General features: G+C 34.6%; 2 protein-coding genes and 1 long non-coding RNA gene across 4 annotated transcripts in view; 1 reads left to right on the top strand and 2 right to left on the bottom strand.

Moving 5' to 3' along the window:
- Positions 1-18,013, bottom strand: part of LOC148955337 (uncharacterized) — a 61,438-nt gene extending 43,425 nt beyond the window's left edge. The window contains exon 1 of the mRNA XM_089108166.1: positions 17,862-18,013. Coding sequence (XP_088964292.1) covers positions 17,862-17,969 — 108 coding nt within the window. The 5' untranslated portion in view covers positions 17,970-18,013. The remainder of the gene's footprint in view (positions 1-17,861) is intronic.
- LOC148955338 (uncharacterized) lies at positions 845-12,081 on the bottom strand. Of its 2 annotated transcripts, none has more exons than XM_089108164.1 (3): positions 11,883-12,081; positions 7,314-7,398; positions 845-1,054 (listed from the first exon to the last, which is right to left on the bottom strand). In XM_089108164.1, the coding sequence occupies exons 1-3, from the start codon at positions 11,898-11,900 to the stop codon at positions 855-857; spliced, it is 303 nt and encodes a 100-aa protein (XP_088964290.1). In that variant the 5' UTR covers positions 11,901-12,081; the 3' UTR covers positions 845-854. The 2 variants fall into 2 exon arrangements, with proteins under 2 accessions (XP_088964290.1, XP_088964289.1); XM_089108163.1 differs by lacking the exon at positions 11,883-12,081 and adding an exon at positions 10,826-11,442.
- On the top strand, positions 2,089-8,356 carry LOC148955339 (uncharacterized). The gene is made up of 2 exons (XR_016143720.1): positions 2,089-2,134; positions 7,925-8,356. It is a non-coding gene; the product is annotated as an uncharacterized LOC148955339 (long non-coding RNA).
- Positions 18,014-18,839: the final 826 nt, after the last annotated feature.

Here is an 18,839-nt window from a genome sequence, read left to right as displayed (position 1 = left end):
TGCTTTAATTGTTTATTCTTTGCTTAATCTTTATATTTTTGGTTTTACTTGAAACAAAACCAAAAAGTACTACACATTACCCAAGAATAATTACTAAGAAATCTTGGTGAAAAGCTGGGAGTTGTTAGTTATTTTTAAAATGGCAAAGACAAAAAATCATATCATTAACTATGGCCTAATAGCATAGAACTTAGGATAATAAAACTAAAAATTTAGTCTAAATTTATTGGAAGAATAAAGCACAACCAGTATAAATACCCCCCTTTCATACATATATTGACATCTTCCCAACAAGAACCTGTCCCGCTCCTGGATTTAAGGCTCCTTGAGTAATACCCAAGATGCCGCCTCCTTGTCCTATAATTAGTTGTGGAAGCCCATTCCCTTGAGTGATACTCGAGAGACCATTTCCTTGTCCAACGATCAGTTATGGAAATCCATTTCCTTGAGACGAACCCTCATCCTTCTCCTTGTCCAAATGGAAGCTCTACGCAACCCAACATAAACTTACAGGCATACCAAATACCATTCTCGTGCTTCAAATATTTAAAGAAAAATCTTGGATTTGGAGTTGGAACTAGAGCTTGGAATCCTGAGCTTTGGGGTTGTTGGTATAGCTGGGCTGTCTGGTAGCTTGGGCTGTATTGGTCTTGCTGAATTATAGCTGGGATTTGACCTTTGAATCCTGCGATTTGTGGTCTTTGATAGGTCTTAGCTGTTTGGTAGCTTGGGTTTCTCTGCTGAACTGCAATTGGGTTTAGAACGTAAATGGGTTGAGCTCTAAATTGTTCATACTGTGATATTTGTGGTGCAAAGAAGTTCTGTTGCTGAGGAATAACTCTGAAAATTTGGCTTTATGCAGGCTTGGGCTGTTTTTGGATAAGAAATTGTCTGAAACTAGTTTCAGTGTTCTGCTGCTGATCTTCCTGCTCAACTGGACTGTCACCAACAGCTTCATTATCCTTTTGCTGATCTTCCTGCTCAACTGGACTGTCACCAACAGCATCATTAATCTTTTGTTGATCTTCCTGCTCTACTGGAGTGTCATCAACAACTATAAGAAAAAATGTACAGGTAGAAGGGATTAAAAGTATATTGAGGGGAGGATGAAGGAGTGCGATTGACCCCTGCCGTATTGGGGAAAATTAAACCAAGATTTAGAGACTTTTGTTATTTAAGGAAAATATGATATCAGAGTCCCTATCCTTTCAGGACCTCCTTCTTCGACTAAAGGGTCACCCAAATTGTATATAAATTTTTCTATTTGGTAATCCATTTGGAGCCGAAAAAAATCAGGTTTTCCTCGAAAGCTGTGTAAAGAGATCCTAAGGAAGAATTTAAATAAAAATGGAGCTTCATGGGAAGGGGTAAATACTGAAACTCTGAATAGACTGGGGTGGAGGAGTAGCGTGCGCAGCCGTGCTGGTCTCAGGTGGCTTGGTGCTGCATTAAGAAGTTAGTAGCAATAAAACTAGTTAAACCCTTTCCTGTGTCAGACGTATGCACGTGATTTAATTTCAAGGAGCAAAGATAGACAAGATAAGATTAAGATAAGATTGATTCGTAATTAATTAATCACACAATGAATACATTTCTCTAATCTCCCAAAGGCTTCTAGGCCTGTAAGGAGCCTGTAAAGGATTTCAAAATTCCAAAAAAATGTCGAAATACAAACAATTGAAAAATCTGGCTGGGCTCTAGAAAAAGCTTTGTTTATATATCTACTTGGCGTATTGTAATTTAGATGCTTATATCCCATTAAAAAATTAGTTTACATAATACATCCCATTAAAAAAATAAGAAACACAATAAGTACTATGCTAGACATACTTTAAACATTCAGATCCTTCTCTCTTGCTTATGGCTCTAACTAAGGGTAAGCTTTAACATAGTTACGTGTACGAAAATAAAAAATCATGAGTTAAAGAAAGGACTATTATTCAAGAATACAACAAGGTTTTATTTCCTTTATTCATTCTATTTAAAAAAAAAACATAACTTTGTAACTTTTTGCACGATAAAATTTTTTAGGCCGCCATGACTAAATTTCACCCGTTTATATACTTAATTTCAAAAACTTTTTTTTAGATGGACATGAGGCATGGTCAAAGTACTAATGCGTACCCTACAAGTGGTAAGGGACCATTAATTTTTTACCTCATTCTTTTTTCTTCCTCTTCCTATTGATTATTTGGAGGCGCTAATGTGTAATCTCCATGTAATTCTAAGCCCTACTTCAGCCGGGATCGAACCTGGGCCCTGTATTGCCAATCAAACAGTTCGTGGTAACGAACTGTAAGTAAGGAGCGACCCGGCTCAATGGTAACCGAAACTCTAAGAAACGGAATTTTGATACCAATAGATACATCAAAAGAATCAGATTTCAGATCTGATTTCAAATATATAAGTTTCATCAAGTTTAATCTTGCCCATCAAAAGTTACGCGCCTGAGAAAATTTGGCTTATTTTCGAGAAAAGGGGAAAAGATCCCCTAGAACTCACAGAACCTTAATAAATTCACCCCAACGTATGTATTACAATCGGGAATCATAATTTAGAAGTTTCAAGTTTATATATGCAAAAGTCTGGAATTTTGCATTTTTTACCGAAAGAAAGATCACGGGTGCGTGTTTATTTGTTTTTTTTTTCCTTTCCCCAGGGGTGATCGTACCGACCCATTTGTCCTCAAACATCGTAAGAGGGCTCATTGGAACGGAAATTAAAAGTTCTAGTGCCCTTTTTAAGTGACCAAAAAAATGGAGAGCAACTAGGCCCCCTCCCACGCTCATTTGTTTCCCAAAGTCACTCGATCCAAATTTTGAGATAGCCATTTTGTTCAGCATAGTCGAAAATCTAATAAATATGTCTTTTACGATGACTTAATCCCCCACAGTTCCCAGGGGAATGGCTGCAAGTTATGAACTTTGCCCATTGCTTACATATTGTATTGGTTATTGGGAAGTATACAGACATTTTCAGGAAGAATTTTTTTCAGGTAGGGGGGGGCTGAAAGAGGGGGTTACTCGGGAGAATCTTTCCGTGGAGGATGTTTCTTTGGGGTAAGGGACATTTCTATGAAGGGGGCGCCGGATTTCCAAGCATTATTTAAAATACGATCAGAAATTAAATTTTAAAAAACAAGTTTTTTCAACTGAAAGTAAGAAGCAACATTAGAAATTAAAAAGAACAGAAATTATTACGTATATGAGGGGGTTCTCCCCCAAGTCAATACCTCGCTCTTTACGCTACAGTTTTTTTTAGTGCTTTCAAAAGAGCTATCTATTCTAATTAACGGCCTTTGTGATTAAGGGGTCATTTTTAAAGAATTGGAACAAAATTTTAACTTTAGCTTAAAGAGCAAGGTATTGACTAGGAGGCAAACCCCCTAATATACGTATTAAAAATATATGAATATATAACTTCGTTACGTAATTTAATTCGTAAGTAGCTTATATTTATTACTAATAAAAACGTTCGTAAATAAAATTCAATAAGTTTCGTGAAAGCAATTCAGCCACATAAAAGTAAAAGTAATATGCAAATTTCGTTTTAATTATTCATGCATGGTTAGCCAAAATCAAAATCTGCATTAATTAAAAAACGTTCACAAATTAAATAAAAAAAACAAGTTTTTTAAACTGAAAGTAAGGAGCGACATTAAAACTTAAAACGAACAGAAATTATTCCTTATATGGATGGGGCTTTCCCCTCCTCAACGCCTCGCTCTTTACGCTAAAGTTTGACTCTGTCTCACAAATTTATTTTTTAAAACAATAAAAAACTTTAGCGTAAAGAGCGAGGCGTTTAGGAAGGGAAAACCTCTTCCATATACGGAATAATTTCTGTTCGTTTTAAGTTTTAATGTCGCTCCTTACTTTCAGTTTAAAAAACCTGTTTTTTTTATTTAATAAAAGATCTAAAGCTGAACTGGCCAGCCATGGCAAAAATAAAGAAATGAATTTAAGGACGACAATTATAGTTCATTTATTATTTTAAATTTTTAATCCAGTTACTTTTGTGGTTTCATGAAGGTAGCTGCCAATTGTAAAAGTAAGTAATTGTATATTATATATTGTATGTTAGTCTAGTTTAGTTATTTATAATTTTTTTTTAATTTTAGTCTATAGTTTTTGTTTTGCTTTTCTATGCTGAAGATGCCTTGGTGTATTCGGGCAAAATATTCGTTTGATTTTTTTTGTTTCTCTTCGTTTTCATTTACTGGCCATAGACCCATTTGTCGTCTTTATATTCATTTCTTTGTTTTTGAGTATTGCCAAGCAAAGATCAATCAACTGTTGTGCCTAAGGCTTTTTATTTTATTCAGATTTAAGAAAAGAATGTTGACATAATAATTTGCCAAAGACTTTTGAAAATAATTTTTAGTTTTTTTTTTCTCTTATGCATTCCAAAGCCTGTTTTTTCTTCCTTTCTTCTCATATCGATAATGAAATGAAATGGAACAACTAATTTTTAATGCTTAGACAAGAAAGGCTAAGAGTTCGTAAAAAATAACTGAAATTCTGTAATCGAACGACACGGAACGTTAGAGGGTGTAAAACTAAAGCAATCCAATGTTGGAAGTATTGAATTCGGAAGAAGCGAAACAGTAAATTTGGGACACAAGACTCTTAAATACGACGCCATAAATTTTCTATTCGTTTTCATGTACTGGCCACAGACCCATTTGTCGTCTTTATATTCATTTCTTTGTTTTTGTGTATTGCCAAACAAAGATTAATCAACTATTGCATCTCAGGCTTTTTATTTTATTCAGATTTAAGAAAAGAATGTTGACGTAATAATTTGCCAAAGACTTTTAGAAAATAATTTTTAGTTTGTTTTTCTCTTATGCATTCCAAAGTCTGTTTTTTCTTCCTTGCTGCTCATATCGATAATGAAATGAAATGGAACAACTAAAGGCATTTTCCTGTAACTAGAAAGGCTCGCTGAAAACTAAAACTGAATAATAAAGAAAATAGAGGCACCTATTTTCTAGCAATAATTTATATAAAAACAACTTACATAAATACAACCATTTATATTTCCCATGGGCTCTAACATGGAGCAAAAAAGTCACTCTTTACCGACTAAATTGCAAAAATAATGGAAAGAAATTTGGAAAAAAAAACTTAAGTCATAATAATGATTAGTAATTTTAAAGAAAGTGAAATAAATTCGTTCAGAGATCATGCCAGCTTTAAAAAACTGTTTGAGAATCATCTTTATATGCATTTTTTTTCTTTTTTTTCCGAATGAAAAGGACCTGTAATTTTTAATGCTGAGACAAGAAAGGCTAAGAGTTCGTAAAAAATAACTGAGATTCTGTTATTGAACGACACGGAACGTTAGAGGGTGTAAAACTAAAGCAATCCAATGTTGGAAGCATTGAAATCGGAAGAAGCGAAACAGTAAATTTGGAACACAAGACTCTTCAATGCGACGCCATAAAAATCTTTTTATCAGGTGTTTATACAAGTGAAGCAATGCGAGGTTACTCCCTCACAACTTCTAGTTCTTACGATTTGACGATTACTAAAGCAGAACCAGTATAATAAATAAGGCATTTAGATTAATCCAGGTGAAGGAATGCGGGGTTACCCCCTCCCAACTTCTAATTCTTACGATTTGACAATTATTGTCCCCTCCCCCAATATTTACCCCCGAAAAATAAACTGCAGCACATTATTTGCCTCTGCTTGCCTATTTCAGAAAAAAAAATAGCTCAGGAGCCACTAGGAGTAGGCGCGATGAACTACACCTCCTCCATTCCTTCCAAGGGTAAAACATGTTACAGAAGTAATACCATAATTTTCATCTATAAGCCCTCAAGTAACATGCCCCCCCCCCCCTGCCGAGTGCAGAGTCCTGGCTCTTTCGCTAGAAGTAATAACTGATAGGTTTTCTCAGCTAAAAAAAAAAAGTTAGATATCCATTGTAATTAGTTTCTTTAAAGATTTTGTAATGAGTTGAAGCTGAACTAATTTTATTGAATCGACATTATTCATAAACAAACAAAAAAGAGTGTACCTTGCATAAAGCGGCGTCAAGGTGCCGGCAGTATAGACCACCTGCTCTATATTGCCCTAGTGCGGCACCCAAATCAAGGTGCACTCATATATACTAAGCTATTTGTTTTTCGTTTTTTTTCTATTTATTTATTTATTCTAACCTATCAGACAATACAAAAGTTCAAAGAATACAAAATAGAGAAAACAAGAAAAAACGGGCAAATAAAAAAAACATCACGACGTTTATCAAGACGTTTAATAAAGATCACCTATTAAACACTGAACAACTGTTACTTACGTACAACTTTAAACACCCCTGTATAAGAAGGGATGTCATGGATGAAAACTGATTTTGCGGCTATGTTCCAAAATCCGTTTCGACAGAACTATTGCTGGGGCGGCAATTTTATATTTGCGGATTAATGCTGAACTTTGGGTCCAAGAGGGAAAATAAGAAAAATACCAACTAACACACAAGAAAAAAAAAGAACAAACAAATAGATACAACTCACATTTTAAACACTTTCATAACTGTAAATACTGTAATTGTCTGACTAATCAACAACAAGACAACCGAATGTCTCTAGTACACACAGATAATTATCCTCATTAAAGTCAGATTGGCAAATGAAATATTTTATTCAGACAATTACAGACATTTTATTCTTGTCGGTGATTAGTCAGGCAATTACAGTATTTGAAGTCCTGGAAGTGTTTAAATTTAAAGTTGAATTTATTTGTTTGTTTCCTTGTTGTTTGTTCTTTTTTCTCTTGTGTTTTAGTTGTCGTTTTCTATGTATGATTTTATTTTTTTCAAATATTTCTTTTTCCTTAATTTTTTTCCGTTGAAAATGGCTCCCGGACGTGTAGTCAAAATATTTAGATTTTTTTTATCTTTAAAGTTTTGTTGTTGTTTTTTTTATCTTTTGTTTTGTTCCACTGCTTTATTTAAATGGAACCCGTTTTTCTCTCTTAATTTGAATGGAAAAGTAGTGGGGTCTAGTAAATTATTTAATTTATTTCTAGGAAGGAGGAATTTAGAAAAAAAAGTAAAAAAGCACCCTTATGTTAACAAATGCAAATATTCTTACTAAACAGCCAGAAAAGATGTAAGAGTCGAAGACAGACAAGATTAGATAAAAATTTTTTGTCGCCATAAATCTGTGACCTAATGCTTATAGAAAATTAGGTTTTGTTTCAAACCTCCAATTTTTATCTTTTACTTTCGTGTCGTTAAAGAAGCAAAGAAATAACTGATTAAAACTAAGGTCAAAAGGTCAAAATTGTCAGAAGAAAATGGAGTACCTTCTGGAACAGCTTTATCGTCACTGGTTCTGTATTCAGGCTCTAAGGCCAAAGATGCTCCTATTATACACACTAAAACTGCTACCTAAAAAGAAAAACAAATATTAATAAAGCATATTTCGTCAGTCGGGTATCAATAAAACGTATCTCCATAATTGTAAATTTTCAGATGAGCAGAAAAAACCTCACAACTTTTTTATTTGCCGTCCGATAACCGAAAAACAAAAACGGATCGATGCGTAAGATCAACAAATATTAATCTGTTTTTGTTTTACGGTTAGTTGCGAGGTTTTTTTGTAATTACTTTATTAGAAAAAAACTTACGGTTAGTTGCGAGGTTTTGCGAGTCGGGAATAAAAAAACGTATCTCCATAATTATAAATTTTAAGAAGAGCAGAAAAAAAATCCTCGCAACTAACCGTAAAACAAAACGGATTAATATTTGTTGATCTTACGCATCGATCCGTTTTTGTTTTTCGGTTATCGGACGGGAAATAAAAAAGTTGTGAGGTTTTTTTTCTGCTCATCTGAAAATTTACAATTATGGAGATACGTTTTATTGATACCCGACTGACGAAATATGCTTTATTAATATTTGTTTTTCTTTTTAGGTAGCAGTTTTAGTGTGTATAATAGGAGCATCTTTGGCCTTAGAGCCTGAATACAGAACCAGTGACGATAAAGCTGTTCCAGAAGGTACTCCATTTTCTTCTGACAATTTTGACCTTTTGACTTTAGTTTTAATCAGTTATTTCTTTGCTTCGTTAAACGACACGAACGTAAAAGATAAAAATTGGAGGTTTGAAACAAAACCTAATTTTCTATAAGCATTAGGTCACAGATTTATGGCGACGAAAAAATTTATCTAATCTTGTCTGTCTTCGACTCTTACATCTTTTCTGGCTGTTTAGTAAGAATATTTGCATTTGTTAACATAAGGGTGCTTTTTTACTTTTTTTTCTAAATTCCTCCTTCCTATAAATAAATTAAATAATTTACTAGACCCCACTACTTTTCCATTCAAATTAAGAGAGAAAAACGGGTTTCATTTAAATAAAGCAGTGTAACAAAACAAAAGATAAAAAACAACAACAACAAAACTTTAAAGATAAAAAAAATCTAAATATTTTGACTACACGTCCGGGAGCCATTTTCAACGAAAAAAAAATTAATGAAAAAGAAATATTTGAAAAAGAATAAAATCATCTATACTAGAGACATTCGGTTGTCTTGTTGTTGATTAGTCAGAAAATTACAGTATTTACAGTTATGAAAGTGTTTAAAATGTGAGTTGTATTTATTTGTTTGTTCTTTTTTTTTTCTTGTGTGTTAGTTGGTATTTTTCTTATTTACCCTCTCGGACCCAAAATTCAGCATTAATCCGCAAATATAAAATTGCCGCCCCAGCAATAGTTCTGTCGAAACGGATTTTGAAACGTAGCCGCAAAATCAGTTTTCATCCATGACATCCCTTTTTATACAGGGGTGTTTAAAGTTGTACGTAAGTAACAGTTGTTCAATGTTTAATAGGTGATCTTGATTAATCGTCTTGATAAACGTCGTGACATTTTTTTCATATGCCCGTTTTTCTCGTTTTCTCTATTTTGTATTCTTTGAACTTTTGTATTGTCTGATAGGTTAGAAACAAATAAATAAATAGAAAAAAACGAAAAACAGATAGCTTAGTATATATGAGAGCACCTTGATTTGGGTGCCGCACTAGGGCAGTATAGAGCAGGTGCTCTATACTGCCGGCACCTTGACGCCGCTTTATGCAAGGTAGGCTACACTCTTTTCTGTTTTGTTTTATTTGTTTATGAATAATGTCGATTCAATAAAATTAGTTCAGCTTTAACTCATTACAATATCTTTAAAGAAACTAATTACAAGGGATATCTAACTTTTCTTTTAGCTGAGAAAACCTATCAGTTATCACTTCTAGCGAAAGAGCCAGGAATCTGCACTCGGCGGGGGGGGGGGGGGCAGTATGGTACTTGAGGGCTTATACACGAAAATTATGGTTTTACTTCTGTAATATGTTTTACCCTTGGAAGGAATGGGGGAGGTTTAGTCCATCGCGCCTACTCCTAGTGGCTCCTGAGCTGTTTTTTTCTGAAATAGGCAAGCAGAGGCAAATAATGTGCTGTAGTTTATTTTTCGGGGGTAAATCTTGGGGGATGGGATAGTAATCGTCAAATAGTAAGAATTAGAAGTTTGGAGGGGGTAACCCCGCCTTCCTTCACCTGCATACACACCTGATAAAAAGATTTTTATGGCGTCGTATTTAAGAGACTTGTGTTCCAAATTTACTGTTTCGCTTCTTCAGAATTCAATACTTCCAACATTGGATTGCTTTAGTTTTACACCCTCCAACTTTCCGTGTCGTTAGATAACAGAATCTCAGTTATTTTTTACGAACTCTTAGTCTTTTTTGTCTAAGCATTAAAAATTACAGGTTCTTTTCGTTCTGAAAAAAAAAGAAAAAAAAAGAAAAAGAATGCATATAAATATGATTCTCGAACAGTTTTTTAAAGCTGGCATGATCTCTGAACGAATTTATTTCACTTTCTTTAAAATTACTAATCATTATTATGACTTAAGTTTCTTTTCCAAATTTCTTTCCATTGTTTTTGCAATTTAGTCGGTAAAGAGTGACTTTTTTGCTCCATGTTAGAGCCCATGGGAAATATAAATGGTTGTATTTATGTAAGTTGTTTTTATATAAATTATTGCTAGAAAAAAGGTGGCTCTATTTTCTTTATTATTCAGTTTTAGTTTTCAGCGAGCCTTTCTAGTTACAGGAAAATGCCTTTAGTTGTTCCATTTCATTTCATTATCGATATGAGCAGCAAGGAAGAAAAAACAGGCTTTGGAGAAAATAAGAAATAAGAGAAAAACAAACTAAAAATTATTTTCTAAAAGTCTTTGGCAAATTATTACGTCAACATTCTTTTCTTAAATCTGAATAAAATAAAAAGCCTTAGGCACAACAGTTGATTGATCTTTGCTTGGCAATACACAAAAACAAAGAAATGAATATAAAGACGACAAATGGGTCTATGGCCAGTAAATGAAAACGAAGAGAAACAAAAAAAATCAAACGAATATTTTGCCCGAATACACCAAGGCATCTTCAGCGTAGAAAAGCAAAACAAAAACTATAGACTAAAACTAAAAAAATTATAAATAACTAAACTAGACTAACATACAATATATAATATACAATTACTTACTTTTACAATTGGCAGCTACCTTCAAGAAACCACAAAAGTAACTGGATTAAAAATTTAAAATAATAAATGAATTATAATTGTCGTCCTTAAATTCATTTCTTTATTTTTGCCATGGCTGGCCAGTTCAGCTTTAGATCTTTTATTGGCAATACAGAGCCCAGGTTCGATCCCGGCTGAAGTAGGGCTTAGAATTGCATGGAGATTACACATTAGCGCCTCCAAATAATCAACAGGAAGAGGAAGAAAAAAGAATGAGGTAAAAAATTAATGGTCCCTTACCACTTGTAGGGTACGCATTAGTACTTTGACCATGCCTCATGTCCATCTAAAAAAAGTTTTTGAAATTAAGCATATAAACGGGTGAAATTTAGTCATGGCGGCCTAAAAAATTTTATCGTGCAAAAAGTTACAGAGTTATGGTTTTTTTTTTTAAATAGAATGAATAAAGGAAATAAAACCTTGTTGTATTCTTGAATAATAGTCCTTTCTTTAACTCATGATTTTTTATTTTCGTACACGTAACTATGTTAAAGCTTACCCTTAGTTAGAGCCATAAGCAAGAGAGAAGGATCTGAATGTTTAAAGTATGTCTAGCATAGTACTTATTGTGTTTCTTATTTTTTAATGGGATGTATTGTAAACTAATTTTTTAATGGGATATAAGCATCTAAATTACAATACACCAAGTAGATATATAAACAAAGCTTTTTCTAGAGCCCAGCCGGATTTTTCAATTGTTTGTATTTCGAAAATTTTTTGGAATTTTGAAATCCTTTACAGGCTCCTTACAGGCCTAGGAGCCTTTGGGGGATTAGAGAAATGTATTCATTGTGTGATTAATTAATTACGAATAAATCTTATCTTAATCTTATCTTATCTATCTTTGCTCCCTTGAAATTAAATCACGTGCATACGTCTGACACAGGAAAGGGTTAGCTAGTTTTATTGCTACTAACTTCTTAATGCAGCACCAAGCCACCTGAGACCAGCACGGCTGCGCACGCTATTCCTCCACCCCAGTCTATTCAGAGTTTAGTCTTTACCCCTTCCCATGAAGCTCCATTTTTCTTTAAATTCTTCCTTAGGATCTCTTTACGCAGCTTTTGAGGACAACCTAATTTTGTTTGGCCCCTAATGGATTACCAAATAGAAAAATTTATGTACAATTTGGGTGACCCTTTAGTCGAAGAAGGAGGTCCGGAAAGGATAGGGACTCTGATATCATGTTTTCCTTAAATAACAAAAGTTTCTAAATCTTGGTGTAATTTTCCCCATTATGGCAGGGGTCAATCGTACTCCTTCACCCTCCCCTCAATATATTTTTAATCCCTTCTACCTGTACATTTGTTCTCATAGTTGTTGATGACACTCCAGTAGAGCAGGAAGATCAACAAAAGGTTAATGATGCTGTTGGTGACAGTCCAGTTGAGGAGGAAGATCAGCAAAAGGATAATGAAGCTGTTGGTGACAGTCCAGTTGAGCAGGAAGATCAGCAACAGAACACTGAAACAAGTTTCAGACAATTTCTAATCCAAAAACAGCCCAAGTCTGCATAAAGCCGAATTTTCAGAGTTATTCCTCAGCAAGAGAACTTCTTTGCACGACAAATCTCACAGTATGAACAATTTAGAGCTCAACCCGTTTACGTTCTAAGCCCATTTGCAGTTCAGCAGAGCAACCCAAGCTACCAAACAGCTAAGACCTATCAAAGACCACAAATCGCAGGATTCAAAGGTCAAATCCCAGCTATAATTCAGCAAGACCAATACAGCCCAGCTATACCAACAACCCCAAAGCTCAGGATTCCAAGCTCAAGTTCCAACTCCAAATCCAAGATTTTTCTTTAAATATTTGAAGCACGAGAATGGTATTTGGTATGCCTGTAAGTTTATGGTGGGTTGCGTAGAGCTTCCATTTAGACAAGGAGAAGGATCGGGTTCGTGTCAAGGAAATGGATTTTCACAACTGATCGTTGGTCAAGGAAATGGTCTCTCGAGTATCACTCAAGGGAATAAGCTTCCACAGCTGATTATAGGACAAGGAGGCGGTATCTCGGGTATCACTCAAGGAGCCTTAAATCCAGGAGCGGGACAGGTTCTTGTTGGGCAGATGTCAATATATGTATGAAAGGGGGGTATTTATACTGGTTTTGCTGTATTCTTTCAATAAATTTAGACTAAATTTTTAGTTTTATTATCCTAAATTCTATGTTATTAGACCATACTTAATGATATGATTTTTTGTCTTTGAAGTTTTAAAAATAACTAACAACTCCCAGCTTTTCACCAAGATTTCTTAGTAATTATTCTTGGGTAGTGTGTAGTACTTTTTGGTTTTGTTTCAAGTACAACCAAAAATATAAAGATTAAGCAAAGAATAAACAATTAAAGCAATTGGTGCTATACTCGCAGGGCTTAATTCAAGATTTTATTTAAGGAGGGGGGGGGTCACAAAAGGATTTTTTTTTTGGGGGGGGGGGCAACGAAAAAAACTTCAAAAAGCCCAACACCTATTAGCTATATTAATTTTTGTTACATTTTTTACGAGCCGAACAAACATTTCCGGGGGGGGGGGAGTTCGCCCTCCATTCCCTCTTCAATTTCCTTATAGTCTGTACAGGGTCTTGCGCTGGTTGCGTTGCAGCTCGATGGCTTGAAGTTTGTGGTGCATGTGGAGTTTGTGCAGGCAGAGCTAGTCTGGAAGGGGCTCTGGATGGTGCAACCCAGGAAGGGCCGGGCTTATCTTGATGGGGAGCCACGGGCTGCACAGGCGTTGCCATGGAAGGACCGGCATATTTGATTACTGATACCCTCACAGGGGTCGGCTCGGTGCCCCTAGCTCTTTTACTTGGAGGAGGGAGAGCGGGGAAATTCTAGAAAAGAAGAGAAAATTTAGTATAAAAATAACATCCCCCTTTTACAGAAGAAAAAGTAAGTACCCCCTTTTAGAAACCACCAACAAAAGTCATAGAAAACATAATCCTTATTCATGCTATAAATATTCAAACATCGTCCAGCTTTTAAATAAGTCTCCTCCTTTTCAAGAAAGCACAAAATGGACTTAGAAATCAACTTATCAAATAATACGAAATAGCAATCGTCCTTTTATATACATATATCTCAAACTTTAAAATGTGTAAAATAAATTGAACACTATAGGGAAAAATGCTAGACAATAATTTGTCTGTAGCCCAGGCTTGCATGTCACCCTATTAAATGGGGGGGAGACACATAATGTTCCTGTTTTTTACCCTTTAGAAAAAATTGAATTGCATGCCAAGAGATGCAACGCATTTAAAATAAAAAAGAGCTGTATTTAAAGCTTAGAAAAATAGCGTTATTCTTTAGGGCCAAAAAGTGTATCAAATCCATGCCAATAATTTGAAATCTAGATCATAATATACATCATTTAAATAGCTGTAAAAACTATGTTTTTTTTGTCTATACTTAGGATGGTAAATAAATGTTTTTATTGCGCCCCCCTCTGCTTTATACACAATTTCCATGTCCTAAAATATCTCTATTACGCATTAATTTTGCAGAAAATTCGTCCCCTCTTTCAGACCGTCTAGAATTATGTAATGCTTCATTTGCTATAATTAATAGCAAACCCTCCTGTGAGAGTGGAACAAACGCACCCCTTTCACAACAGATGACAATTTTAGGCAAAGCGAGTGCGAAAAGATTTTTACACATTTGATGAATCCCATGGTTTAAACAACCGTGTCTAAACATTAGGGGAGAAAAGCAATATTTTGAAGAAAAAGAATTAAATGGTAATGAATCGGGGGGGGGTTACACACTGAAAAGAGGCTATTTTATGCTTTAAAATGAGTATAAACAACGCCTAGTTGGAAAGATTTTTTGAGGGGAGGGGGTATAGGGAAAAACCTGGTGACAGGAAAAAATTCTAATAAAGGCACTTACCTCTTGATAGGAGTTATCCATTATTTAGATGCTTGTTTTCTCGTCAAGTACTTATAAGAGACTGATGAGAAAATGTCCCTATCCTGCCTATTTATAGCGTACTTTGAAAAGAGAGTTCTCTATGGCTTTTAATAGAAAAACATCGTGGGGGAGTTCTACCACCTGGGGAGCTATGTCTGGACATGTATACGAGTAAAACACCTGGGGAGGTATGTTTTTGCATAGAAAAACATCGTGGGGGAGTTCTAGCACCTGGAAACGTGTCTAGACATGATTTGCCTAGAAACAAGATGTGCGCTTGAATACACAGGGCTGTGTCATGGAAAAACAAAGGAGCTTGTTACAGAAAAACAAAGTGGTGTGTCACATGACGTCAAAAGGCTGCCGTAGAAGAATAAAGGGGTGTGTCATAGAAACACACCTGACCTAACCGAAAAGGACACTGAACTCTTGCCAAGGACTTTGAACTCTTGCCAAAAATTTGAATCTTGTCAGCTGGGGACAGGCGCGAGGGTGTGACGTGAGATGGCTCCGTTTAAAATCCAAAGCTATTTTGCCTATGCTAATTTCCCTATGTTATTTTCCGTATGTGTGTCATAGAAAGCCTTATGGCCCCTATACTGATTCAAACACTACACCAGAATCAATTATTTCAAAAAACATCTTTAATGTGCAAGTATTTTTTCCTGGCCAAATTCCCGAATAAAGCGCAGTTTGTGTGAACTCTAAAGCATACATATAAACATAATTTATCAGAACGTTTGCACTTGGTTCTTATAATAAATAAATAAAAAAACAAGTTCTTTTAACTGAAAGTAAGGAACGACGTTATATTTAAAACGAACAGAAATTATTCTGTATATGAGAGGGGCTGTCCCTCCTCAACGCCTCGCTCTTTACGCTAAAATCTTTATTCTTTTAAAAAATATCGTTGTGAGAAAGAGTCTAACTTTAGCGTAAAGAGCGAGGAGCTGAGGAGGGGACAGCACCTTTCATATACGGAATAATTTCTGTTCGTTTTAAGTTTTAACGTCGTTCTTTACTTTCAGTTAAAAAAAAAACTTGTTTTTTTTATTTATTTTTTGAACGTTTTGAATAATGCAGGTTTTGATTTTGGCTCACCGTACATGAATAATTTAAACAAAATTTGCATATTAATTTTACTTTTATTTGGGTAAATGGCTTTCTCGAAACTTGTTTAATTTTATTTACGAACGTTTTTATTAGTAATAAATATACGTAACTTACGAATTAACTTACGTAACGAACTTCTATATTCATAGATTTTTAATAGGTATTTTAGGGGGTTCGCCTCCTATTCAATAACTTGCTCTTTAAGCTAAAGTTAGAATTTTGTTCCAATTCTTTAAAAATGGCCCCTTAATCACAAAGGCCGTTAATTAAAATAAATAGCTCTTATGAAAGTACTAAAAAATCTTCGGCTTAAAGAGCGAGTTATTGACTAGGGGATGAACCCAATCATATACGCAATGTTTTCTGTTCGTTTTAAGTTTTGATGTTGCTCCTTAATTTCAGTTGAAAACTTGTTTTTTTTAATTTAATTTCTGATTTTTTCGTTAATAATGCTGGGAAATCCGGCGCCCCCTTCACAGCAATGTCCCTTCCCCCATGAAAACTTCCTTCCTGAAAAGATCCCCCCATACAACCCCCGACCCACCCATCCCCCCACATACCAGAAAAAATCCCCCCTGAAAACGTCTTCATACTTTCCAATAACCAATACTATATGTTAACATTGGGTAAAGTTCATAACTTTCAGCCCTCCCCCCGGGAGCTTCGGGGGATTAAGTCAGCCTAAAAGACATAGTTATCATATTTTCGATCATGTTGAACAAAATGGCTATCGCAAAATTTTGATTGGGCGACTTTGAGAAAAAAATAAGCGTGGGAGGGAGCCTAGTTGCCCTCCATTTTTTTGGTCACTTAAAAAGGGCACTAGAACTTTTAATTTCCGTTCCAATGAGCCCCCCCACGATATTCTAGGACCACAGGGTCGATACGATCACCCCTGGGAAAATAAAAAAAAAAACAGATAAATACGCATCCGTGATCTTTCTTCTGGCAAAAATACAAAATTCCACATTTTTATAGATAGGTGCTTGAAACCTCTACAGTAGGGTTCCCTGATACGCTGAATATGATAGTGTGATTTTCATTAAGGTTCTATAACTTTTAGGGAGTCTTTTTCCCTTTTTTTTATAAAATCAGCCAAATTTTTTCAGGCGCTTAATTTTTGATGGGAAAGACTAAACTTGATGAAACGTATATATCTGAAATCAGCATTAAAATCTGATTCGTTTGATGTATCTATTGGTATCAAAATTCCATTTTTTAGAGTTTCGGTTACCATTGAGACGGGTCGCTCCCTACTTACAGTTCGTTACTACGAACTGTTTGATATTTTTACAATGGTCAAGCATATCATGTTCTGTAGAAGAAATAAGTCACAAGTGAGTTTAATCAACCTTTTTACCTCTGGTTGTGAAATTTTACAACTATACACTTTGCTTGTTAAACTTATCCTGCATAACATAATAAGGGAAAAATATAGTGCATTCCCAATACATTTAGGCAATGAGCGAAATTACCAATTTACTCCCTTTTTTTACAAAATTAGCCTAAAGCGTCAAACGATGAATATGAAATCAACTTTTGTGCACCTTGGGATAGGAAGATCTCAGCTGTATAATCTATTTTTTGTTTATAGAAATGTACATGGCGATCCATATAAATTATAAATTGCTCAGATGACTTAGTTAACACATAAGATTTTCTTTTCAAAATGCTGCATTTGTCTATTGGAACAAAAAATAAATAAATTCACAAAATGAGTAATCCAGAAAAAAATTCCCTTTTTCGTAAAATGATTAAAAACTGAGTTATGTTCCTATTGCACCTGACTGACCTTGCAAAATACAAAGAATGACAACTTTAAATATGGGGGTATTTGCGAAAAGTTTTCTTTATTGCTCCAAGTTAGAATACACCGTCTTAAAAAGTTAACTTATTTAGGATAATACGAGCCTTTATATTCCAAACGCATTCTCGGATATAATATTTAATGCGCTTTACGTCTTCTCAGAGGCTGAAATAATTAAGCCTCTTTAACTGCCTCCCTGTACCAAAATTATACACAAATCAAGATGGTAATAAAGATTTTTTCATATCAGCCTTAGTTAAAATGAAATACCTTAATAAGAAGTAAGTTCCTGCATACTTAGAAACTTTAAACAACTTTCAGCAGTTGAAAAAAATATATATTTCATATAATCCGTAAGCCGTTTTGTTTCAGTCTCAATCGACATATCTGGACTTTTGTACAAGTACAGAAGCACAAAAGTATTTAAGAAGCTTGGAATGTTTCTTACCTTCCACTGCATAGTGCCCAACTGAAATATCAATAGCTTATAACTGACCAGAGTAGGTGCTACCTTGAGACTACCTTGAAGATTTCGGGTAGGAAATGTTTTGGTCATATTACTTCCGTTCACATTTGGCAACACTGCGACTGATAGAAAGAGTCATACTTTAAAATGCTCAAAGGAATCACGCAACTAAACCGTGTAAAACAGAAGAAAGAGAGAAGAGATAGCCATGTCCTCTTGACCGACATTTCGCTTGGGGTAACCAAAGTTTAGAAGTCTTCAGTGTGACATATGATCCAGAGAAGAAAGGATGGACGAGTCACCTGAATGATTGGTTTAATTATATGCTTTTACCTGTCAATTTTAAGAGAACAATTAATTTTTTACGGTTTTCTTACTAACTCTCTCCTAATTCAAAATGACATTAAATGAAATGATGGTTCAGCGTTCAAGTGGTAACTTTCTATATTATTATTTATTATACTATACTTACACATAGCGATAAATCTAACTAAACGTAATTTGAACAAATATAAATGATGTAAATGCGAAATTTCGGATTTATTTTCAAACCGATATTCATATTAAAAGAGGCTGATTTTTACCAGTCAATCATTAGTCTATGGCCCACTCATGTTTTAAGGTCAACAAAACTAATATTTGGACAGTATTTTTTATTATTAGTATTGTCCACCAGAAAATGTGCAAATATAACAAAATATACCTTGGATCAAAAATGCATATAAAACAGAAAATATTCTTTTTCCGTTTGATTTTAAGCTAAAACAATAAAATATTTATACTGTTGAATTTTTTGAATAAACTTAGTCTTCATAAGCTTTTGCTTACTAACCAAAGCTTCAAAGTTTAGTTGCATTTGCTGGTATTTTAACTTAAGTGAAGTGCTTCTGGCAGAAGCAGCACTAGAAGTAAGCAGAAGCCTTCTGCTTACTTCTTGTCTAACCAAAAATGCAACACACT

This window comes from Artemia sp. Qi Xiang Cuo, chromosome 2, assembly GCF_049724085.1.
Source record: "Artemia sp. Qi Xiang Cuo chromosome 2, ASM4972408v1, whole genome shotgun sequence".
In the NCBI taxonomy this organism is placed as follows: Eukaryota; Metazoa; Arthropoda; class Branchiopoda; order Anostraca; family Artemiidae; genus Artemia; species Artemia sp. Qi Xiang Cuo.
The sequence above is the reverse complement of the archived record's forward strand: the minus strand, read 5'-3'. Positions and strand labels throughout refer to the sequence as shown.